General features: G+C 43.7%; 1 protein-coding gene across 4 annotated transcripts in view; it reads left to right on the top strand.

The window, feature by feature from the left end:
- DNAJB6 (DnaJ heat shock protein family (Hsp40) member B6) overlaps positions 1-19645 on the top strand; it is a 60202-nt gene extending 40557 nt beyond the window's left edge. For 3 of the 4 annotated variants that reach the window (XM_027715504.2, XM_027715509.2, XM_027715508.2), the window contains exon 9: positions 9863-10991. In XM_027715504.2, the coding sequence (XP_027571305.1) occupies positions 9863-10176 (314 nt within the window). In that variant the 3' untranslated portion in view covers positions 10177-10991. Of the gene's footprint in view, positions 1-9862; positions 10992-18043 lie in introns of those variants that run through there. The other variant, XM_027715510.2, reaches the window with a different exon arrangement.
- The last annotated feature ends 445 nt before the right edge of the window (positions 19646-20090 follow it).

Genomic DNA, 20090 nt, shown 5'->3' with positions numbered 1-20090 from the left:
TTTTGGTAAGAACTTCAGTTTGAGCAGCATACACAGAACAATTTCTTTTTGTGTATTTAAATATATGTGTTTATGTGTGTGCCTACATTTGCATTTATAAACATTCAGTTATTGATAGGATTTGAAGAATTAGTTGTTGCATTTCTAAACTATGGTGGGTTTTAAGGCACAGGCTGAAGATCTTGACTGTGGGTGGGAAAGAGAGTTTGGAAACTTTGAGAGTTCCCTGATGGATTGGAGATACCGAACAACAAAAATGGTGCAGCTTGAGAGTTGTATCTCCTTTAAGGCCACTATACAAGTTCATAATTATTTAGTCAAAATTAGTATTGAATGTCAACTTGAAACACTATTTTTTAAAAATTCAGACTTCTCATTAACGCATCAAAAATTGAACAGCAACTAATCACTTGGTGCTCCTGTCATCAGGAAGATGTCAGAAACAGGACTGAGTTTTGTGGTGAAGGTTCATGAAAGACTTTGAAACCTATTGAGCTGTCAGAAGAGATGTCCTATTTCTACGGGCATGTGTTGTTTTAGGGGTCACTTAAAAGATGATGGTCTCTGGAGCTCTGTAACTTAAATCAGGGATGTGTGCAGGCGCTGGGAGATGGGATTTGCTTGCCCTAGTCCTAGTAATGCAGGGAGGGTGGATGAGGAATAAATTGCACATTGGGGGGTGTAATTGGAGAGGGCAGGTATCTCTTTTTTGTTTTTTGTAATTAATAAGTGAAACCCTCAGTGCCAGAACCTTAGTGTCGTATTTAAGGCTCAGGGTAGGAGGGAGAATAGTTTTCAAATGATTAACCTGAAAAGTGTGGACAGTGGAATATAAAAGGTGGAGCTTGCTCTTACTGTCTCGCGTCTGTGAGATTTCAACGGCACTAATGGCCATTTGATGAAAATATAAACTTGGTGATTTTGTGCTTTTGCCAAATTACTATGGAAGTGTTGACAAAACAGCTGGGGAAGTCATTCATCACATTTTTCTGAAGTCACTCATGAGATTCTTTTCGTTTTAAATTTAACTGCCTGGCTTTTTCTTTACGTATCTTTCTTTTACGGTAATCTTGGTTTGCTGTGCGTTAAGATTTTGAAGACTGGCTTAAAGCTCAAAATCAATGGAAAAATATGTAACACAACTGTGTAATTTACAAATTAGGGCTTGCTCAGAACTGTTTGAAGATGCTCTTTTAGTGAGCACTAATGGGAATATAAGATGACGTCTTGATACTTTAACTCATTAGTTTTTAAGAGTTATGAAGATAAAGAGTTTGTTATGAAAGTAGAAGAACACTTTTTCTCTGCTTTTGCTGTCTGAAGAGTTTTCTAATTAGAAGCCAATTTTGCTTGACCTGGTGGTGGTAACTCCTAGGAGGGCTGAAAGCAAGAAGCAAAGTTTTGTCTTTGGGGCCAGTGAAGGAGCTGTTTTGTGTGGCACTGGGAGGTTCTGGAGAATGTGAGAGATGCGAAGGTCTCCAGGGCTCTGCTCATGCACAAGGAGAGAGGAAGCACCGGTGGAAGGCACCTTGTGTCTGAGTATATAGTGGAGGGCCTGGCAGGGCTGCACGTAGTTGTGCTGTGAAATTTTTGTTTATTCATTTTTTCCTCCAGTAGTGAGTATTAAGTTTCATCATAAGGGCCAGTTCTATTATTTTTTTCCCTCAGTAGGATTTTGGTTTGCACTTCAAATACAATTTCAAAGTGAAACTTGATCTGCGTGGCTTCCTCATGGTAGAGACGAAATGCACGGGGATTTCTGTCTGAGGTTGAAATATAATTGAGATGAAAAAAAAAGCCTCTGTTTCATGTAATCATAGGATGGTTTGGGTTGGAAGGGACCTTAAAGACCATCCAGTTCCAACCCACTGCCATGGGCAGGGACACCTTCCACTAGAGCAGGTTGCTCAAAGTCCCACCCAGCCTTGAACACTCCCAGGGATGGGACATCCACATCTTCTCTAGGCAACCTGTTCCAGGGCCTCACCACCCTCACAGTAAAGTATTTCTTCCTAATATTTAATCTAAACCTGCCCTCCTTCAGTTTGAAGCCGTTCCCCCTTCTCCTATCACTACCTGCCCTTGTAACTATCAAACCAAATCAAGAATTTTCATGTCAATTATACCAATTCTGGAGGAAGAGGGGCCATGTAAGAGACAGGTACAGTGGTCTGAGCTCCATCTCAGCTACATGTTGTGAAAAGCGTTTGTTGGGGAGAGAAACCCCGAGAGTAGGAGCCCCTGGTGCAGGTTTTTAAGGGGGTCTGCAATGTAGTGCTGTACAATGAGACTTGCAGGAAACTGGGGTAGACCTCTGACATGACCCTGAAAAGTGCAGAAAGCATCATCTTTTAAGTAATCTCAATTGCTGTTTAAAAATCAGGTCCATTTGTTTAAACTCTGAGCTTGAAATCTTCATAATTTCTATTTATATGTGTCAAGCTGTGAAGCTTATTCCTCATTCTTTATTTCCTTTCAAAATTCTTGCAGAAACGAGTAAAACACCCCTGTGTGATAAAGCCTTATAAAATTAATTAAATTCACTTTGAGCATCAGCATGCAAATGGGGTCATCTCTCTGCTTGCTGGAAACGTGGGGATTCGTATTACCTCCTGCCATTTCCTACATCCCAGATCTTTAAGATGAGAGCAATTAGTGTAATCTATATGGATGCCCTGATGTGCTTCCACAGAAGCAAAATAGCTGCAGTAGGCAGGATGTGCTCAGCCTGTCCTTCTCTCTGGCCTCAGAGATAATGTAGGACCATTCCTTTAGCTTTAAAAGATCTTCTGATGAGTAAGTTTTGGCAGCAATGAGGTAACTCCAGTCTCTCCCAGCAGCTCCCCTCTCTATGCCATGCTCCAGAGATCGGTGCCACCTGACCTGTTTGGACAGGAGTGGCTGTAGCCATTGATCCCCAGGAGCCACTGAGCATGATCACATTTCCTGTCAAAGTACCCCTTTGCAGGACTGTTGTATTTAGCATGTGCTAAAAACTCATTTAATTTTCCCAATTCGTTGCAGACTGGGGCATCTTCGTGGTGAAATGTTGTGTTGAGGTAGCTTGGGATGTGCCAGGAATGCAGGATTCGTGTTGGTACACGCTGGGCTGAACGCGGGATACAGTGGGGTTCTCGGGCGTGTACGGGGGTGGCAAGTAAAATCCAGATGGATAAAAAAGAAAAACAGAACTCAAAAGGTTGAGCTTTCTAAGGGAGCTGCTGCGGGGCAGGGAGGGTGAGTGAACCCAGCATGGGGCTTTCCTTGCCCTGGGTCTGTGCCACACGGGTATGGCTGGGCAGGAACAGTGTGAGCTGGCACTGGAGCAGCTGAATACGAGGGCAAAAATAAAAGGAGCAAGTCCCATTGCCAGTTTTTAAAGCCAGAAGGGCAGAGGTTTGCTATGTGTGTTGAGCAGAAAGCATTGAGCCCTGCCCTTTCCCGGACACTGGACGTGCTGCAGCCATGCCCTCCCGGGACAGAAATAGCACTGCAAGAGGCGCCCCATCAGTCTGTCCTTTTTCCCAAATCCCACACCCTTGTTTTTTCCCAGGACTTTGCCACCATCTCCCCTACTGTTTCCTGCCGCTTCTGGATTTTTTTTTTCCCCCTCCTTGCAGGAAATGCCCACCTCCCACATCAGGGGAGAGAGTAGTGCTGGTCCTGCCCTGGGAAAGCCCAGCCCAAATCCCCCCAAAACCAATATGAGTTTTTGGGTTGGAGCAGGGAGACATAATGCATGTCTGAGTTGCAGTGCTGTTCGTGCTGGCAGAGCTGAGCTGTTGTAACCAGCACAGGATGGGAGATGGGGAGAGGAGGAGGTGGGACATGGCAGCAGGTTTCTGCAGAGGGTACAGATCGAGAGCTGCCAGCATCTTCAGTTTCTAACCAGCTGAGCACTCTGGGTGCACCACTTCAGCTAAATATTTCCTTGAATTTTGCAGGAAGGAAGTGTCAGACAGACACTGAGAAACCCTGAATCTCCTTATGCTCTCTGTATCATTGAGGAATGTGCAGTTGCTCTGGAAGGAAAATGATTGCCAATAATTGGTGAAAGCCACTGATTTCTGTGAGCCAACTCAAAACCTTGTCCTTTGTCCTGTGCTTTAGCTGATAAACATCACTGCTGAAATAAACTCCCTTTATAGTTTACAAAAGCTCTGCCCTAGAAGTGATGGTGCAGATGGGGCAGCTGCTCTGGCATTCCCTGGATAGTTTCTGAGTGATTTCAGGCTCTTTTAGCTTTCAAAACTATGTGCATTTTTTTTAAATCAGAGGATTTTAAAATGGCTGCTTTTTCTTGTAAGCATCACATCAAATAGCAAGAGAGAGATTTTTAAAGGCTGTCACTGTCAAACCCAGAGATATTTTCCAAAGAGGACTTGATGCAAATTTTGGTTACTCTCGAGCCTGGCAAACCCAAGAGAGCACAGGCTGAAAGAGGGTTTTATAACTCCTGCTGTTAAGCGTCACAGTATTTGTGTTTCCTGGCATTTAGAAACAAGTTTAAGAACAATTAATCAGAAAAACTTGCTCAACATAGCCTCCAGTAATGGTGAGGGAGTATTTTCTTGGCTGAGCATGTTGCCTACAGTTTCAGGAGGGATTAGGGGGGTTTGTGTGCACATGTGGTTTTAGAAAATACCCTGGGCTTGGTGTTTTATAATGAGCATCACTCATTTCCAACAGAAATTTGAAAGAGCTGATGATTTGGCAGCTTTCTGAAAACAACTTTCGAGTGTGGTCCCCCAAATTAGACCATTACTTCTGTGTTTTTAGTAGAGTTGGTCTCCTGATATTTTCTCTGTGCTATAATACATTAGATATGGAGCTTTTAAGAGAAGAAACAAAAGATCCAGTTAATCTCCAGGATTTTTTCAGCACAGGATAATCCAGGCCTGTAGACAGGTCTGTACAATGAGTTCTCAGATCCAATGAGTTCCTGTAAAACATGAGATTTCCCAGCAAATGTCGGACTTCAGTCTCAGAAGAGCCCTGGTATCTTCTGCTAAGGTAGATATTAATACCAGAACTGCTGTAACAGTGGAAAAGTTTATCAGTAGAAAAACCTTATCAACAGGTTACAAAATTTGTACTGTGATCAACTTCAGATAAATGTATTTAAATGGGGTTTTTTTCTTTCACTTTTGATTTCTCCTTCCATCACAGCTCAGCTCTCCACGGCAGCAGCGGATGTAGTTGAGTCATCAGAAACTCCAGTGCCCTCCATAGGCACAGGGTAAATTCCAAGCCTTTGTAATAGAAGGGGGGGGAAAAAAGTCAAGAAAAGCTTTTTTTTTTTTTTTTTTTTTTCCTTCTGCACTCTATGTTGTCAGTCCACATCGGGAACAGCTCAGAGAGAGCTTACACTGCCCCTTAACTTTAAAGCCTTGAAGTATTAGACACTTTGCTGGCCATCATTCAAGAAAGATTAGAATGGAGTAAGTTTCCTGCAAGCCGACTTTGCACAACTGTATGGCTGGAGCTTGGCTCAGAGCTGTCCCGTCATTAGACAAACCCGAATGTCCCTCACCAGTTGCATCTCCTGGTGCTGGTTACAGGAGATGTGGTGTTTGTGGCCTCGGGAAGTCTTCCTTCAGATGAGCAAACTCTAGTGTGCCTACTTCTTTCCTAATACAGGGGAAAACCCTGATTATATATATATATTTCTTGGGTGAGGTGTGTACGAGCAGGAGGGCTGCCGTGCGGGAACCACGAAGGCTCCACTCCCTCCTGCGCGGGAAGTGACCTGGCAAATGCAAATCAGTGTTTCAGTATCCTCAGGATGTTTACCCTGGTTTGTTTTGCATATTTCTGCCATTACTGTCTTGCCATTAATTACTGCTGATTCCTGGTAGGATTTCAGTTCAATTCGAGGACATGCAAGGATGTTACTCAAAAGTAAAACAAAAATAATAATGCTGGCCCGTGCAGGGCTGCTTCCGTGTGTAGTGCTCCATGACTTACCTGTCCCACCTCACCTGGCATATCTCTGCCTTAGTGTTTTTGCTCCCGTGTGTTATCTCCATTTCCCGGGAGCATGTATTGGTGTAGCTGGCAGCTCCCCCAGAGCGCCCACCTAGTCCAAGAATTGCACTCCCAGTTTGTGTTAGACATGTAAAATCGCTGTATTACCACATAAATACAGGTTGGCAGCGGCTGTTCTGATAACGATACCCTCGCGATAGGCAATATTGCCCTCTACTGGTTAGCTACAACTCGAAGGATCCCTGTTTTCCCCTTTCCGTGCAGCAGCTTTGGTATGAGAAATTATTTTCCAGCTCTTCTTGCTTGTAGCAGAAGGCAGCTTTTAGTCCTAATGCAGCTTTTTAGGATGCCACAGCTCGTGGTTCATTTCTTTTTCCTCAGAAGCTGCTGTTCATTTGGTGCACCAGAAAACCAAAGTGTAATTATTGTTTTTAAATGTTACTAGTAATGCTGAATCCTTCATTTTCAGAATTAACCCTTAGAAATGTAACTTCTCCCAGCTGGTTTTGCAAGTGAAATAGCTGCAAGGTTTTTAATTATTATTTGCATTAGGGTAATAAGATCTTTTGCTTAATGCCTGGATGTTGATTCCAGCTGCCCCTAATAATTGCCCCCTGCCCTGCCCCAGCTGGGGTGGCTGCAGGATGAGCTGGCTCCAGGCACTGAGCTGGGTTAAACATAGGCTTGCAAAAAGAGTGTTATTTTTAACCTGGGTCAGTCCCTGCTTGGGGTCACAGCGTGTCTGCCCAGGCTCTCACGTGAGTGTGCTGGCGTGGAGGCACAGGAGACGGCAAGAAGGAGGTGTTGGGGGAACTGAGGGCTGTTTAAAGCCTGAGCACCCCTGAAAGGTGCTTCTTGGGTGGATATTCCAGCTCTGAACTCAGGTATGCCCCTCCTCCTCCATACCAGCTGTCTTCCTAAAAGCCATTTCTAGGACAAGTATCACCACTGACAAAGCTCTAGCAATGTTTAAACACTTTTTAGTGGTGATGCTGTGGGGCTGAACTCTCTCAGAGTAAATGTCAAGTTTCCTGTTTCCAGTGGTACAGCTGTTTCAAATATGTTTAAATATGTAGAACAAGGGAGACCACCTGATGCAAGTTACACTTTAGTTTTTTGCTGTGCCAGGAGTGCAAAAGGTAGATGATCAGAGGAAGATCTGATGGCTTGTGCCATGCACAGCACTGGAGTCAGTTCAGTATTTGAACCTCATCTGACATGGTGTTGCACCATTTAATTTGTGGTGCCATCCTGCTGTCCCACAACTCATAAAGGGGAAAAAGTTTGGACAATTTTTTGGGGTCTTTTTGTAACTAAAACTTATCTTTGCCCAGGGGAGGTGGAAAACTGAATTGGGTGATCAAGATGGATTTAATCGTTTTGATACTTGAAGGGAGCTTATAAGAAAGATGGAGACAGACCTTTTAGTAGAGCTTGTAGTGACAGGACAAGGGGTAATGGATTTAAAGTGAAGGAGGGTCAATTTACATACAAAGAAGAATCGTTTTACAGTGAGGGTGATGAACACTGGCACAGGTTGCCCAGGGAGTTGGTAGATGCCTCATCCCTGGAAACATTCAAGGTCAGGTTGTACAGGGCTCTGAGCAACCCGATCTAGTTGAAGATGTCCCTGCTCACTTGCAGGGGGATTGGACTCTATAGGGAGGTTGGACTCTGGGGGAGATGAGCTCTAAAGGTCCCTTTCAACTGAAATGTTCTGTGATCCCAAAGGCATTCTGGTTCCCTGTGTCCAGTACTGAGGAGTTGTGTTAGTGTGTCTGACTGGCGTGTCTCTGTGATGCACGCACACAGAGCTTCAAGAATGGCCTCAGCACGTTTCCCATTCCTGCATCTGTTTGCCAGTATAAATTTTAAACATACATCAAGACTTCCACATCAAAAGGAGAGCCATGCAGTTTGTGTTTCTGTGGGAAGGGAGGGATCTCCTTTTTCTGGTGCACTATAATTTGTGAATACTCTTGACTCGTTTTTGTATGTGCAACTGATGTACTTGGGTTTCCTATGCTTTTCTTTCTTACTCTTGGAATTTTATTGGTTTATCTTCACAGACCTGGTATCAGCAGCCTGATACATGCTTCAGTGCTGTTTGTACAGTGTGTAAAATCCTGTAGCCTCTTATGGAAAATGATGGCAATTCTGTGTCTGGAGTTCTCTGAGCTTTTCCTTGACCTCCGCTTCTCGTAGCTGAAGCGCTGTGCCACATATGAGGGGAAAATCACCATCTTGCCAGCCCTCTCCTACTGCAAGGAGAACCACACACCCAGGGTTTTACACTGGCACGATGCAGGCAGTCTAAATCCAGAGATCCTTGTCTTGTCGTTTGTGATTTTGTCCTATTTGCTTTGGAAGTGTGTGGGAGACCCCAGGGCACAAAAGCATTAGTCCTGAGGCGGGGATGGGCATTAAATCACCTGGGAAGAAGTGTCCTCTGCATAATACCCAAGCACATCAGGTGCTCAGACACACAGTAGGGGTATGTGAGGCACGTCCTGGAGTCCTCTTCTCCTGCAAGGCCTCGGGTGCCTGCACTGCACTGTGAAATGACTTCTTAAACATACCTTGCCTCGTTTTTCCTCATGCGCTTGGAAGCCTCTCCCCCTGTACGATTACAAGGTAAAGACAATGGAACCTGTTGTGTTTGAGAGTGTTGGTGGTTTGGTGCACACACAAAGTGGGTATTCCTGCTCTGTCCCGTGTTGCGTCCGTGGCGCTTTTTCCATCTTCAAAGCATTTTCCAGCCATGAACTAAGAGCGCACGCATTAGCTGAGAGCACACACCCCTCCCTGAGCAGCTGATGCCGGGCACATCCCAGGAAAAACTTCCAGAATGTGACACACCACTTTTGATGCAAATAAAATGATGCCATATTTCATCAGCTCTCTTAAAAGTACTTAAGTAATTGAACTAATGAAACTTTAAAAAGCCTTTAAGAAACAAATGCGGTACACACCTTTGTTCTCACTCTTCCCCCCCCCTTTTTTTTTTTCCTCTCCCTTTCCCTTGCCCCTTATTTTCCAAGTTGAATGTCTTTTGTTGGCATTTTGGTATCTTACTGTTTGCTTTTCAATGTGTGGTTTTGCTGAGTTTTATGTGTGTTACGGGAGCTGATTTCTCTACTTTGCAGCACTGGTGCTGTTACGGTTTCTGCAGCAAAGGAAAGTGTCATCTGCAAAACAGCATGAGTATGACTGGAGTTACCTCATCTTTCATATCAGTTGGTGCAAACATTGGGTTTTATTTCCATTGTGTTCATTGGCCTGTGCTGTGTGTGCCTGCCTTGCCTCTGGACTGTGTTTACCTCTCAGCTTCAACATGATTTCTCATCTTCATGTGGTCCTTCACACATCTCCACCATCCTCCCAGCTGTGATGTCCAACATCTGGCCCCTCTGAACCCACAGTGGCTTTGTATCCTACCACCCCTGTAGTCAGCTTGGGTATTTATCCCTCCTTTCCCTTTAACTTTTCCTTGAGCAGGGCCAACCCTCCCTAGGCAGACAGTCCAGGTGAGGTGGGATAACATGCTCTGCACAGGGCAGAAATATTGTCCAGGGCCATGTGCTCAGCTCCCTCATGCTGTCTTTTGGGAAAAAGGGAACAGTGGCCCCTGGGTTGTCATATCTACTGGATTTTTTGGGTAGCTTCAGTGTAGTGAGAGGCCACTGATGGAGCTTTCTGCTCCAGACCCTCCCTGAGTTGCAGATACATGGCGCTATCTGTGACTAACCGCAGCCAAGACACTAGTTTTGTGACCCCTAATGTCCAGCCCATTTCTGAGGGGTTCTTTTTTTTCAGGCTAAAATTAGGCATTTTGTGTGCAGCTCACTTCTCTTTCACTTTTTGCTTTTTTCAGGGGAGGCAGATGAAGAAGCCTTTGCCGAGGAGTGCCGACGGAGAGGACAACACGCGCTGCCTTCCCAGCCGGCCAACGCTCGCCTGCAGAAGTCTCACAAGCCTGCCAGTTCCCCTCGATATGCCTTTCATTTTAATAGTGACGAGGTGGAAGAACAGGATAGAAGCCGGGTCATGAGCAGCTTCGAGGCCCCTTTTCATTTATCAGGTGTGCACAAGCATGGTGGGGAGGAACACGCAAAGGACGATCCATCAGCTAGTCAGAAGCCAAAAACAAAAAGCCAAGCAAGAAGTTGGTGCTGTGTATTGACTTAATGTTAGCTCCTTGATAGATCATAAACAGCAGCTTATGTGCCTTCATCCTGCTTTAGCTCTGATCTTCCATTTAGCCTAGATTCACTAACGCCCTGGGATACTTAAGGATCCAGGGCAAATATTGTTGTGCTGCTGAAGTGCCTCTGCTCTTTGTTGTTAAAAGTGAAGGCCTTTTAGAGGTTAACTCATCACAGTACTTTGCACATTCATTTACTTAAATTGTGCTTGGCTTCCTTGTCCAAGGAGAAGTTCAGCAACTTGATACTATTTCTGGAAGCTGCAATTTTAGGCACCTAAATCTTAATAGAGAAGGCCGAGACCGTTCAGGCAAATGTGGCAACGTGGCAATTGTCCGGGTTATTTTTGGAAGTAATTAGTCCTTTGATATATTTCCAGTCTGTAATGTTTTGGCAATGTAGTCCAGAGGCTATCTTGGACAACAGACTCCTCATAACTACTTGATTTAATTGGAACCTGTGGTCAAAGATCATCCAGGACTGCCAGGACAGGTTTTTCTGATACATGAAGATGCCTTTCTGCTTGGATGCCCAATCCAAGGACCCTTCTCAGTAGTGTGGGATTAGGCAAAGTGCTGGGAAGTGTGAGCACATGAGGCTCCTCAGGGTAAACACAGCACATGAAGAATATGCACTGTCCCCCAAAACAGGCACTCATGTACTCCCAGTGCTGCACCAACTTCCACTGTGTTTATGAGCCTTTAAATCTAACACTGCCTTCTGTATGGAAGACCTAAAACTACCATGTGGGATGACAGGTTGAAAAAATAGAAACGTTTAGATAAATGTCTTCCTGATCAGTTGCTGGAAGTTTTGTCTTTAAGGATGGTGAAGTTGAAACTTTTCCTTAAAAAAAAAAAGTTACAGAGGCCTGAATGTAACCTCTGGGCTGGTGTCCTGAATCTCCCACTCAAGGGTTACAGGTTTGGTCTCCTGTGTCTGTAGCTGGCGAAACAAAACCTTGGCTGTGCCTTTGGAGACGTGAGGGTCTCTGCAATCATAGCAATACTCTGCAATGATTTCTGAAGGGCAGCTGAGGTTGACATGCACCATGCAATTTTTGGAGCAGTTTTTAAGATTGCTTAGGACTTTTTGCTGTGAATTTATTTATGCTCCAAGACGCACAAGTTTGCAATTAAAATTAATTTCCAGAAGTATTAGTGCAATCACAAAATCCTCTCTTCTACCAGTAGATTGTGAGTTGCCATAAAAGACTCAGGGTGGAAAACTTGACTGAAGTAAGATTTTACTGTTGATTTAAATATTTTGCCTGCTGTTCCTCTGATGGACAGGGCTGCTGAAGGACTGGTCGGGTCAGTCATAAAAACCTACGTGAGTGTCTTAATCCCTCCTTGGGAAGTTTTTGCACGAGCCCTGGCCAGTAACACCCTTGTCCTTCATGGGTGTTCACCTCTGCTGACTGCCTTGCCCAGAAAGGAGGCTTCACCAGCACAGCTCTGTAATTACAGAGGCCACTGACTCGCTCCCGCTTGGCTTCTCATCGATCACTGCGACAGCTGCCGTGCTTACACGGGCCAGCTTTGGGGGAGAACAGCATCTTTTTCTGCCTTGGTCCGGAGACCTCTAAATTCAGTGGAAAATTGTTAAGTCCAATGGCCTCAAACCAGGCACTGTTCCACCTCAAATCAGATAGTTTTGCCACCGCTGGTGTGGGGCCCTTGGCAGCAGGACCATGCAGTAGTTTTAGACGTTGTCCCAGTTGGAGCATCTCAAGCAAACCCTCAGTCATTAATGATTTACCTGCAGTGAAATGTTTTTTGTTTTTTTTCCCAGCCCTAGGAATGGGACTGTTTTAGTTTTGATTTGTAAGTCTGTAGGAAATTTAAATGAAGGAGAAGGGGATAGGTTTAATTTTGACAATGTGTGGGAATCCCTCTGGAAGTGGCATCTCTCTAGTGCCCAAGAGGAAAGTCTGGCCAGCTCGTTTAGGCTGTCATCCAATATCCAGAGGTGAGATGAATCCTCTCCTTAGTCAGGATTCCAGTCATCACAGTGGATATTTAATAAAAAATTAGAGTTTATTTTGATTCTCCATCTAACACTTCGTGTTTTAGTGGAAGTTGCTCTGGAAGCTGTTCCTAGTTTTGTAATGGCCATTTAGAATAAAACTTCACCTCTTGTGCTCTGAAGTCGCTGCATATCTCAAACAGTTTTCTAGCTCCAAACAAGGAATTTTTAAAATAATAATTCAGATACTGCAAGTGAAGTGCTCCCTGATCGTGTGATACGTGGCTGACGGGGGGATCCGAGCTGTGTCCAAGTGACATTAATGCCAGCAGAGACATGGGGGTGGCAGCCATTAATGGTGGAGGTGGTGGTAACTTCCTCTAAAAAACTACTGCCCTGGATTTTTGAGAGTTTTGACCTTTATCCAGCAAGAATGGCTGAAATTGTTTAATTGTTAAAATACTGAAAAATACATGATACGAAATCTCATTACTTGGAAGATAATATTGCAAGGTTTGCTCTTCCTTTTGAATGAAATAGCTTGCATTAACCTACAACTTACAACATTAATTATTCATTTTTGCTGCATTTTTATCTGCTGGCATCTGTGAAGAGGAAACCACTCTAACAGAGCTAGCTTAACTAATCTTGATCCTTTCCTGGCATGGATTCCTCTTCTGGAAAGTTGAGCTATTTGTACTTTATTTCATCTCTAATTCAGTCTCTGTTCTTTTTAACAACATGTGGTTTCCTGAATTACACTTTACTAACTGCTAACAGCAATGTGCTTGGTTGTCCAAACTAATTACTTTATGATTCCATCACATACTTAGTTTTGGGCATGTAATGGAAAGAGAAAGGAAAGCAAAACCACTGTTTTCTATGGAAATCTAATATGTGAGGAATCCTGGCGGTGCAGAGATGGAGTTCCCTCTCCCTTTGCTCCACATCCCCTGGCTGTAACTGTGTGTGAGTGGGAACAGCCGTACTCTTCTGGGGCGGGGGGTGGGAAGGCTGGCTGGTGAATTTGGAGACTGGCTGGTTGCTCCCTGGCTTAGCCCAGAGCTGCCTTCACGCATGGTGTTTTGGCTGCTGGTACGAAATCATCCCGTTACCCGTTTGCTTCCCATCGAGGATAGCTGGGTTGCACGTGGAAGGGCTTTCATGGCTGCATAGACCTGCAAGCTTTTGATTGCCATTTGGTAGTAAAACCTTGGAAATCTACTTAGTAATAGCATTACCTATACTATTACCTACCTATTATTACTAGGCAAGCAGGTTGTATCTGGCTTGGTATGTTCTTGAGGCAATTCTAGGCAGAATTGGTAATGAAAACAGCATGGTGAGCAAGCATGAAGGAAGGCCCCTGCAAGTTGCTGAAGCTTTTCAGTCTCCTGAAACATCAAAGTTGGGATTACATCACTGGGTTGGCCAGTGAAACTGGAGAACTCGCCCCTTGGATTTAACAGTGCAGATAATTAAACAGTGGAGCAGCATACCTAGACAGGGTGGGATGTTTTGTCACCTCAGGTCATTACGTAAAGGCAGGCTCCCTCTCCACAATGCTCCATGGCACGGGCAGGAGCTGCAGATGCGGTGAGGGAATTAGTAGGTCAGTGGTGTGTGCTGGGCAGTGGCTCAGGCTGAAAGGAGGGGATGTGAAAGTGTGGTGCAAAGCTGTAATTGCTGAGTGAGTCACGTGTCTGAAGTTATAATGAAGCTGTGATCTGGAGTGAATTTTTATAATGGCATATGTGAGTGTGGTCAGTCTGAAATAACAGAGGGTGGCTGCAGCTCAGAAGTAAACTAGCTGCCTTTGAAATTGCATTTTATTGTTTTGAATAGAGAGACATTTCTAAGAGCAGAAAATTAGAAAGAACACTACATAACCCACCTTGAAAGTGCCTTGCTGCCTTGTTAAAGCTCTGTGTGAGTGTTGGGGCCATTACTGCTTCCATGGTTTGAAGGAGGGTAAAAGACTGGCCACAATCTTAGCAAAAAATTAGTAGGTCTTGGAAAACACTCTCTGGGTCTTGAGCAGAAAGCGTGAATCCCTCCCACCCCCAACCTCAGTGTTTCACTCTGAAAGTGGAATGAGATTCCTCCAAAGTCTTCACCTTTGCAGATCTTCTGTAAAGATCAGGCCGTGGCCTTCGTTGCTGACTGATGTGGGTCAAGAAGCAGCAACACTGCATGTTAATTGTGAGTTGTGACAGAACACCTTGTTTCCCTCTGCTAATTCCTGTGCTCCTCTGTGCTGGCAGAAGGAAGGAAGGTGGAGCAGACCCATGGCTGCTCTCTGCATCCTGGTGGAGCAGGTAGATGTCAGGCAGGGCAGGAAGAAGTAGGATAACAAAAATGTGTTGGGTAGGAGTGTTTTCCCCAGGACACTTGTGCCTTTGGATCGGCCGCCCGATGTGCACGCCTCCCTCGCAGTTGCCACCCAAGAATGTGATGAGATTCACAGTCAGTGACTGAACAAACTCGTGACTTTGGGAGGTGCAGATGGCAGGGAGGTAGAAAGCCAGAAGGAAAGTCAATCTAGGACACAGCGGAGAGGCTTCCGAATTTGTTTTGGTCCTTGTGGAGCGGGGGTTGAGGGGGTTACACCTAAGTGTTGTTGGAAGTTGTTTTCAGCTTTCAGCACCTTTATGAAAGCTGCAGTAGCTTCTGTGCTCCTTATGGTTCTTCTGGAAGTAGAAGAGAAGGAGATGAAATGGAAAGAGTGGGTTAGCTGTTACTGTTTGTTTTAAACAATAATTATGCAGGTAGTAAACTAGGTGTAATTCCAGATGGTGTGGATTCTTGCTCCATCCATCTCTGCTCCTGGCAGCTGACAAAAGCAAGAAATACCAAGTTAGGCTGATATCCATCTGCTTTTGAGTGAATCTGTTTTCCAAACGTCACAGCTTGGGGAAGCTCTCAGAAACCTGTTCTCCCTCCACCCTGTGATGCATTTCTAGAGTGGAGATGGCGAACAATTGCTTCTAAGGGTGGAAATTTGAACAGCCCTTCTCCAAGACCAGGACTGTTTGGCTGAAGCCAGTTCAGCCTGGCACTCACTATGGGAAGTTTCTATGGACACTTTGTGATGCTGGTGACTCGCCAGGACACAGACTTACTGCAAAGTGATCAAATAGTTGTGGGGCTGCTGCTTTCTAGTTCAGATTTTGTTGTTTCATGACTTTGGGGCTAGTCTTGTAACCAAGGCAGCTAAATATGCTTTTAATTAGTGCTGGTTGAAGTATTTGAGTGAAATACGCACCGAAGAGTTACATCTTTAGTGTGCAGTTCTTATTTATGTTAGGAGCTGGTTTACTTGTTTGGATCAGGTTTTTAGCTGTTATCACTGGAGCTTACAGGCTGGCAAAGTTTGACCTATCCTTTCTTCTTAGCTGGGAGTAGAAAAGGAAATGGTAGAGAGTGAAATTATTTATCACAGTAGGCTCAAAACAGAAAAGACCTGGCACTTTTCTCTTGAGGAATACTCTGTATTTCTTATCTTCTACTTCAGCCAATCTGTTTCTGTGTGTCAGTGATAAAAGAAAGCTTGAAAGATTTCCACTTTTCACCCTTATCATTCTGAAGGCTGGTAGGAGACCATGTTGTCAAAAGCTTAAATATCTTCATAGCACATTAACTTTTGAGTTGCTTCATTTATAAGACAATGAATTATGTGACATTCACTTCAAGTCATAATTTACATTGACTCATAGTATTTTTAAGGAAGGGTTGCTTTCAAAGGAACTGCTTTCAAAATCTCAAACATTTGAAGAAAATGGACTGTTGCAAAAAAAAAAAGTATTATGTTATAAAATAACAGCATCAAATGCAATCATGCCTGGATGTGGAAGGAAGCCTTTTAGAAATACCAACAGTGTTTTGAGAATGAAAAATGCAAAAATTATGACGCTAATAACGTGCTAGAGTTTAATGACCCTTTCCCAAATATCTGTGTTATTGTTTCATAGCTATTATTTGAACTAGTTCTGATCAGCTGATATGACGCTGGTTTTCCCTCCAGTAAAGGGAAGAATCCTTTGAATAACACCCCCTGGATGACTGATTCTCAGGGGTCAGCATGTCTCTTCTGCCTCCATTGACCTCTGTGGGAAAGCAGAGAGATGCTTGATCTCTTCTGGGATGGGTGCCTTACTCAGTAAATTGAATGCCAAGGGATCCTATTTTTGGTGATGTATAGGTGACTGAGGGGCTGACATGGAAGGAAACTTCCTGGATGGATTCTAAGTGAGTTCACACAGTGTCCCCAGGGACAGGATTGTAGCTCAGGGGGTGGCAGGGTGCAGGGAAAACCCAGCGTCATCTGCAATTCTGCAAAGCACTGCCAGTTTTCTCTTCCTTAAACAAGAAAACTGGTTTCCACGCTAACTTTGTGCAGGCTGATCGCTCATGGCAGAATTTCTAAATAAATATCCTGCCTCTTGACTCAGGCGATTGCAAAAGGTGAAGTCATGCTGTTGATACAGTGTAGGAGCTAGAGTGATAACCTAGAACAGTTTCCCTTTGCTACAAGGGAGTGTATTTCCTCTAATGCATAAGCCTTTGATAACATCTCAAATGGTTTTAGCCTAAAAACTTATCTCGTGGTTCTCCCCAAGTCTTAAGCTTAAACTGAAGAACTGCAGATCTGCCGTGGGCACATCTCTAATTGCGCTTGGGAGGAGCTCTGATGAGGAGCAAACTGCAGCCACAGCATGGCTTTGTGCTCCTCCAGCCTCCCACCACTTCCTTTTCCCATCTTAATTTTGCTCTTGATACTAAATTGATGGAGAACCAGGTGCAATGGTGACACGGCTTCCTCAGGGCCATCTCTGCCTGCCTGCTGACAAAATGGAGGGAACAAAGAGATTTCCATACTGGCAGAGCTGTCCCCTTTCAGGGTCATTCCTCTCACTCCCAACCCTGCCTCTCAGCTGGCTTGCAGCAGCTCATCCTCTCTGTGCTGGCCCCGATCACTGGACTGTGCTGATTCCCAGTGGCAGAGCACCACTGAGCTAAAATATCCCTCCCGCTGTCTGAAAGCACCACAGAAGGACTGTCTGGGAGAAATGTTTACTGGCTTTCAGTTTAGATTTATGAATGCACCTGGGTAGATTGTGGTGGTTCACACAGTTCACTGCCTGTGCAAGTCTGCCAGCAAGTTGGATTTTACTGCAAATTTGAAGGAAAAGGTGTGATGCACAGCAAGAACTGTTTTTCACACATCATTGTGGGGGGAATAAACCATTGGAATGATGATCACATGGCTGGAAGCTTGTGCCTACTGAACCTGTAGCAAATAATCGTTGCTTGAACTCAATGCTTTCATGCACCATTGGAGCTGCAGTAGAATATAACCTGTGGTGCATAGTTAAGCATGAGCAGGCTGATGACCAGCATAGAAAATATATATTGGTGAACACTGAGCACCTTCTTATTTACTCAGGATTCTTGGTATTCCCTAGTCTTAAAATGGAAATGCAAATGTCGTGGTAACTCTGACTACTGTGAGCAGGAAATGCCAGTACTTAAATAGCTCCTGCTGTATAAGTCTTATTTATTGCTTCCGTTTCAAAAATTATTCTAGTTTTGCATGTGCTCTAATTTTGAAGCTTTTCCTGAATGGCTTTGAAGTATTTTGAAAGTTCTCCAGATCTTTTCAAACTTCAAAGATTGGTAGTGTTTTCTTTCTATCCTATGTAAGGGGTATAGTAGAACGGGGGATATAGTGGAAATGGTAGTTAAAAAAACCCAAAACAATACATTAGGAAGCCAGACATTTTCTTTAATATTCCTTAAACCATTCAGAGAACATGTGCTTTTGCTAGAGGGAAAAGTCCATGAATGCTGTGAAAAGTGTTTTACAAGCCATGTTTCCTCAGGATACAAAGAAGTCAGCAAGAGGAGGAAGCAGAAGCAGAGAGAGGAACAGAAGAAGAAGAAGTCAACCAAAGGGAGTTACTAAAATGGACTTCTCTGCTATGCCAATACCTTTATAATAATGACAACTTCATGTTACCTTTGAGCGCACCTCTTTTGTGTATATTTTTTGATTGTTCACACTGCTAGCAAGGAAGTGACTCATGTTTAAAACTGTACTAAAATTGCACTATGTTATTCCTTTTAGTTTCACGGAGTGGCTTTCTTGCCAGTCAGGTTAGGGAATTCGGACGACGCTGGTCGAGGTTAGGAGTGTTTTATGTTCGAAGATTGGAAGGCATTACAGAACTTCTTGCCTCTTCCTTCCCTGGGACTAAAACGACTCTGTTCTAGTGTTTGTTATTTGTCTTGTAGGAGACAAAGGGTTGTGCAAATGCCTGTTTGTTTGGTCGGTGGCATCAACATCAGGCCTGTTAAAAGAGGAGTCCTGTTCAGTCATGTCATTGGGAATGGGACTGAGACATGAGCTCTTATAGGGTAATTTATGCAAGCTTAATAAGAGATTTTTATGGTTGGGGTTTTGTTTAGTTTTCCCCCCCCCCAGGCTGAGCAGTTTTGTCCCTGATATTAAAATGTTCCTACATTTTAGACTGTATCCTGAGGTTATATCCTCTGATTTTAAGAAGCGTAGTGTAAGGATGGCCTCCTGTATGTACTCCTACTGATTTCTTTAAGCTTAGTTGACTCCTGATGAATAATTTAGTGAAATCATTCCTTATTTTAAAAGTTTATTTTCAGAACCTAGAGACAAATGATCCAAGTGCTACTTTAAAACTGCTCTTTGTTTCTGCTGAGTAGGCTTTAGATAATAAACATTTTTTCAGCATCCATATAAGATTTTATCCAGTTGTTTCTGCAAAGAACTTATACTTTTATGTATGAAAATGTTTTACATCAGTTTTATTGCAGGACTAATTTTTTTTTAGCTTGAAAAGATGTCTTAGATTTAAAATAAATACATATTTTCTGGCAAGATGACTTCCTTGCTTCCCGTGCTTGTCTCATGTGCATGACACATTGCTTCTCTTAACCTTTCAGTGTGTACAGAGCCCTTCTGTTGCCTTTAGCATTTACCTGCATGTTTCTTGTCAGTATGTTGTCTCCTCTTTTTAACCTCCAGGTAGGAGTTAGCAGCTTATGGTTTTGTTTTGTTCCTTTTGTCTTCCTCTTGCCAATACGTTGTTATTGTAACAGCCTTAAACCTGGCAATATTGAAAGTCCACAATTCCTGGAGAAACTCACTCGTCCTAACATTTAAAAGATGTAGGAATGCACATAATGGTGTAAGAGAGAAGCTAAACAGAAAGTCAAGTCTGCATTTTAGCATGGTTTGATATAACAAATTCTGGTGTCTCTGGTATCTGAATGGTTTAGCTTCAATTACCCCATGTAACCCTCTGCAAGCACAGAGTTTGTGAACTCTGTTAGGGGATGTAAATTACGGTTCCTATCAAATACGACTGAGTACCAGTTTTCTGTCACTTAAGTACCACTTTTTTTGTGCAGTGTTACTAATATTTAAAAATAAAGAAAATCTGCCTTTATACTTTGTCCTCTTGCACTGTATTGTAGACTGCAGCTGGCATCAGTTGTCTGTGTATGATTTCCATTAAAGTTTAGGCTGTAAGCACAAGGGGGAGAGTCCACATTCACACAATGCCCACAAGCATTCCAGGTAATTCCTTTTGTTAAATTCACAAACAACTCATTACATTCTCTGCGTCAAATGGCTGATACTGGAAAATGAGGGTTCTTTCTGGCTGGAAACATCACTATGAGGAGCATATACTTCAAGCAGAGCTTGCACATTTGGCATGCAAGGAATATTCATCCTGAATAATGCACAACAGTGAACTGCATCCTGGTTAGGTTGCTTCCCATGCTCTAGGAGAAATGCCCTCCATACATATTCCAGTGTTAAGCTGTTACTGCTCCTTATTCGTTGGGAACATGGTACTGCTTTGAAAAAGCAGGAGAGATGTAGGAAGG

This window comes from Pipra filicauda, unplaced genomic scaffold (assembly GCF_003945595.2).
Source record: "Pipra filicauda isolate LSUMZ 115617 unplaced genomic scaffold, ASM394559v2 scaffold420_size638996_pilon, whole genome shotgun sequence".
Taxonomy (NCBI): domain Eukaryota; kingdom Metazoa; phylum Chordata; class Aves; order Passeriformes; family Pipridae; genus Pipra; species Pipra filicauda.
The sequence above is the reverse complement of the archived record's forward strand: the minus strand, read 5'-3'. Positions and strand labels throughout refer to the sequence as shown.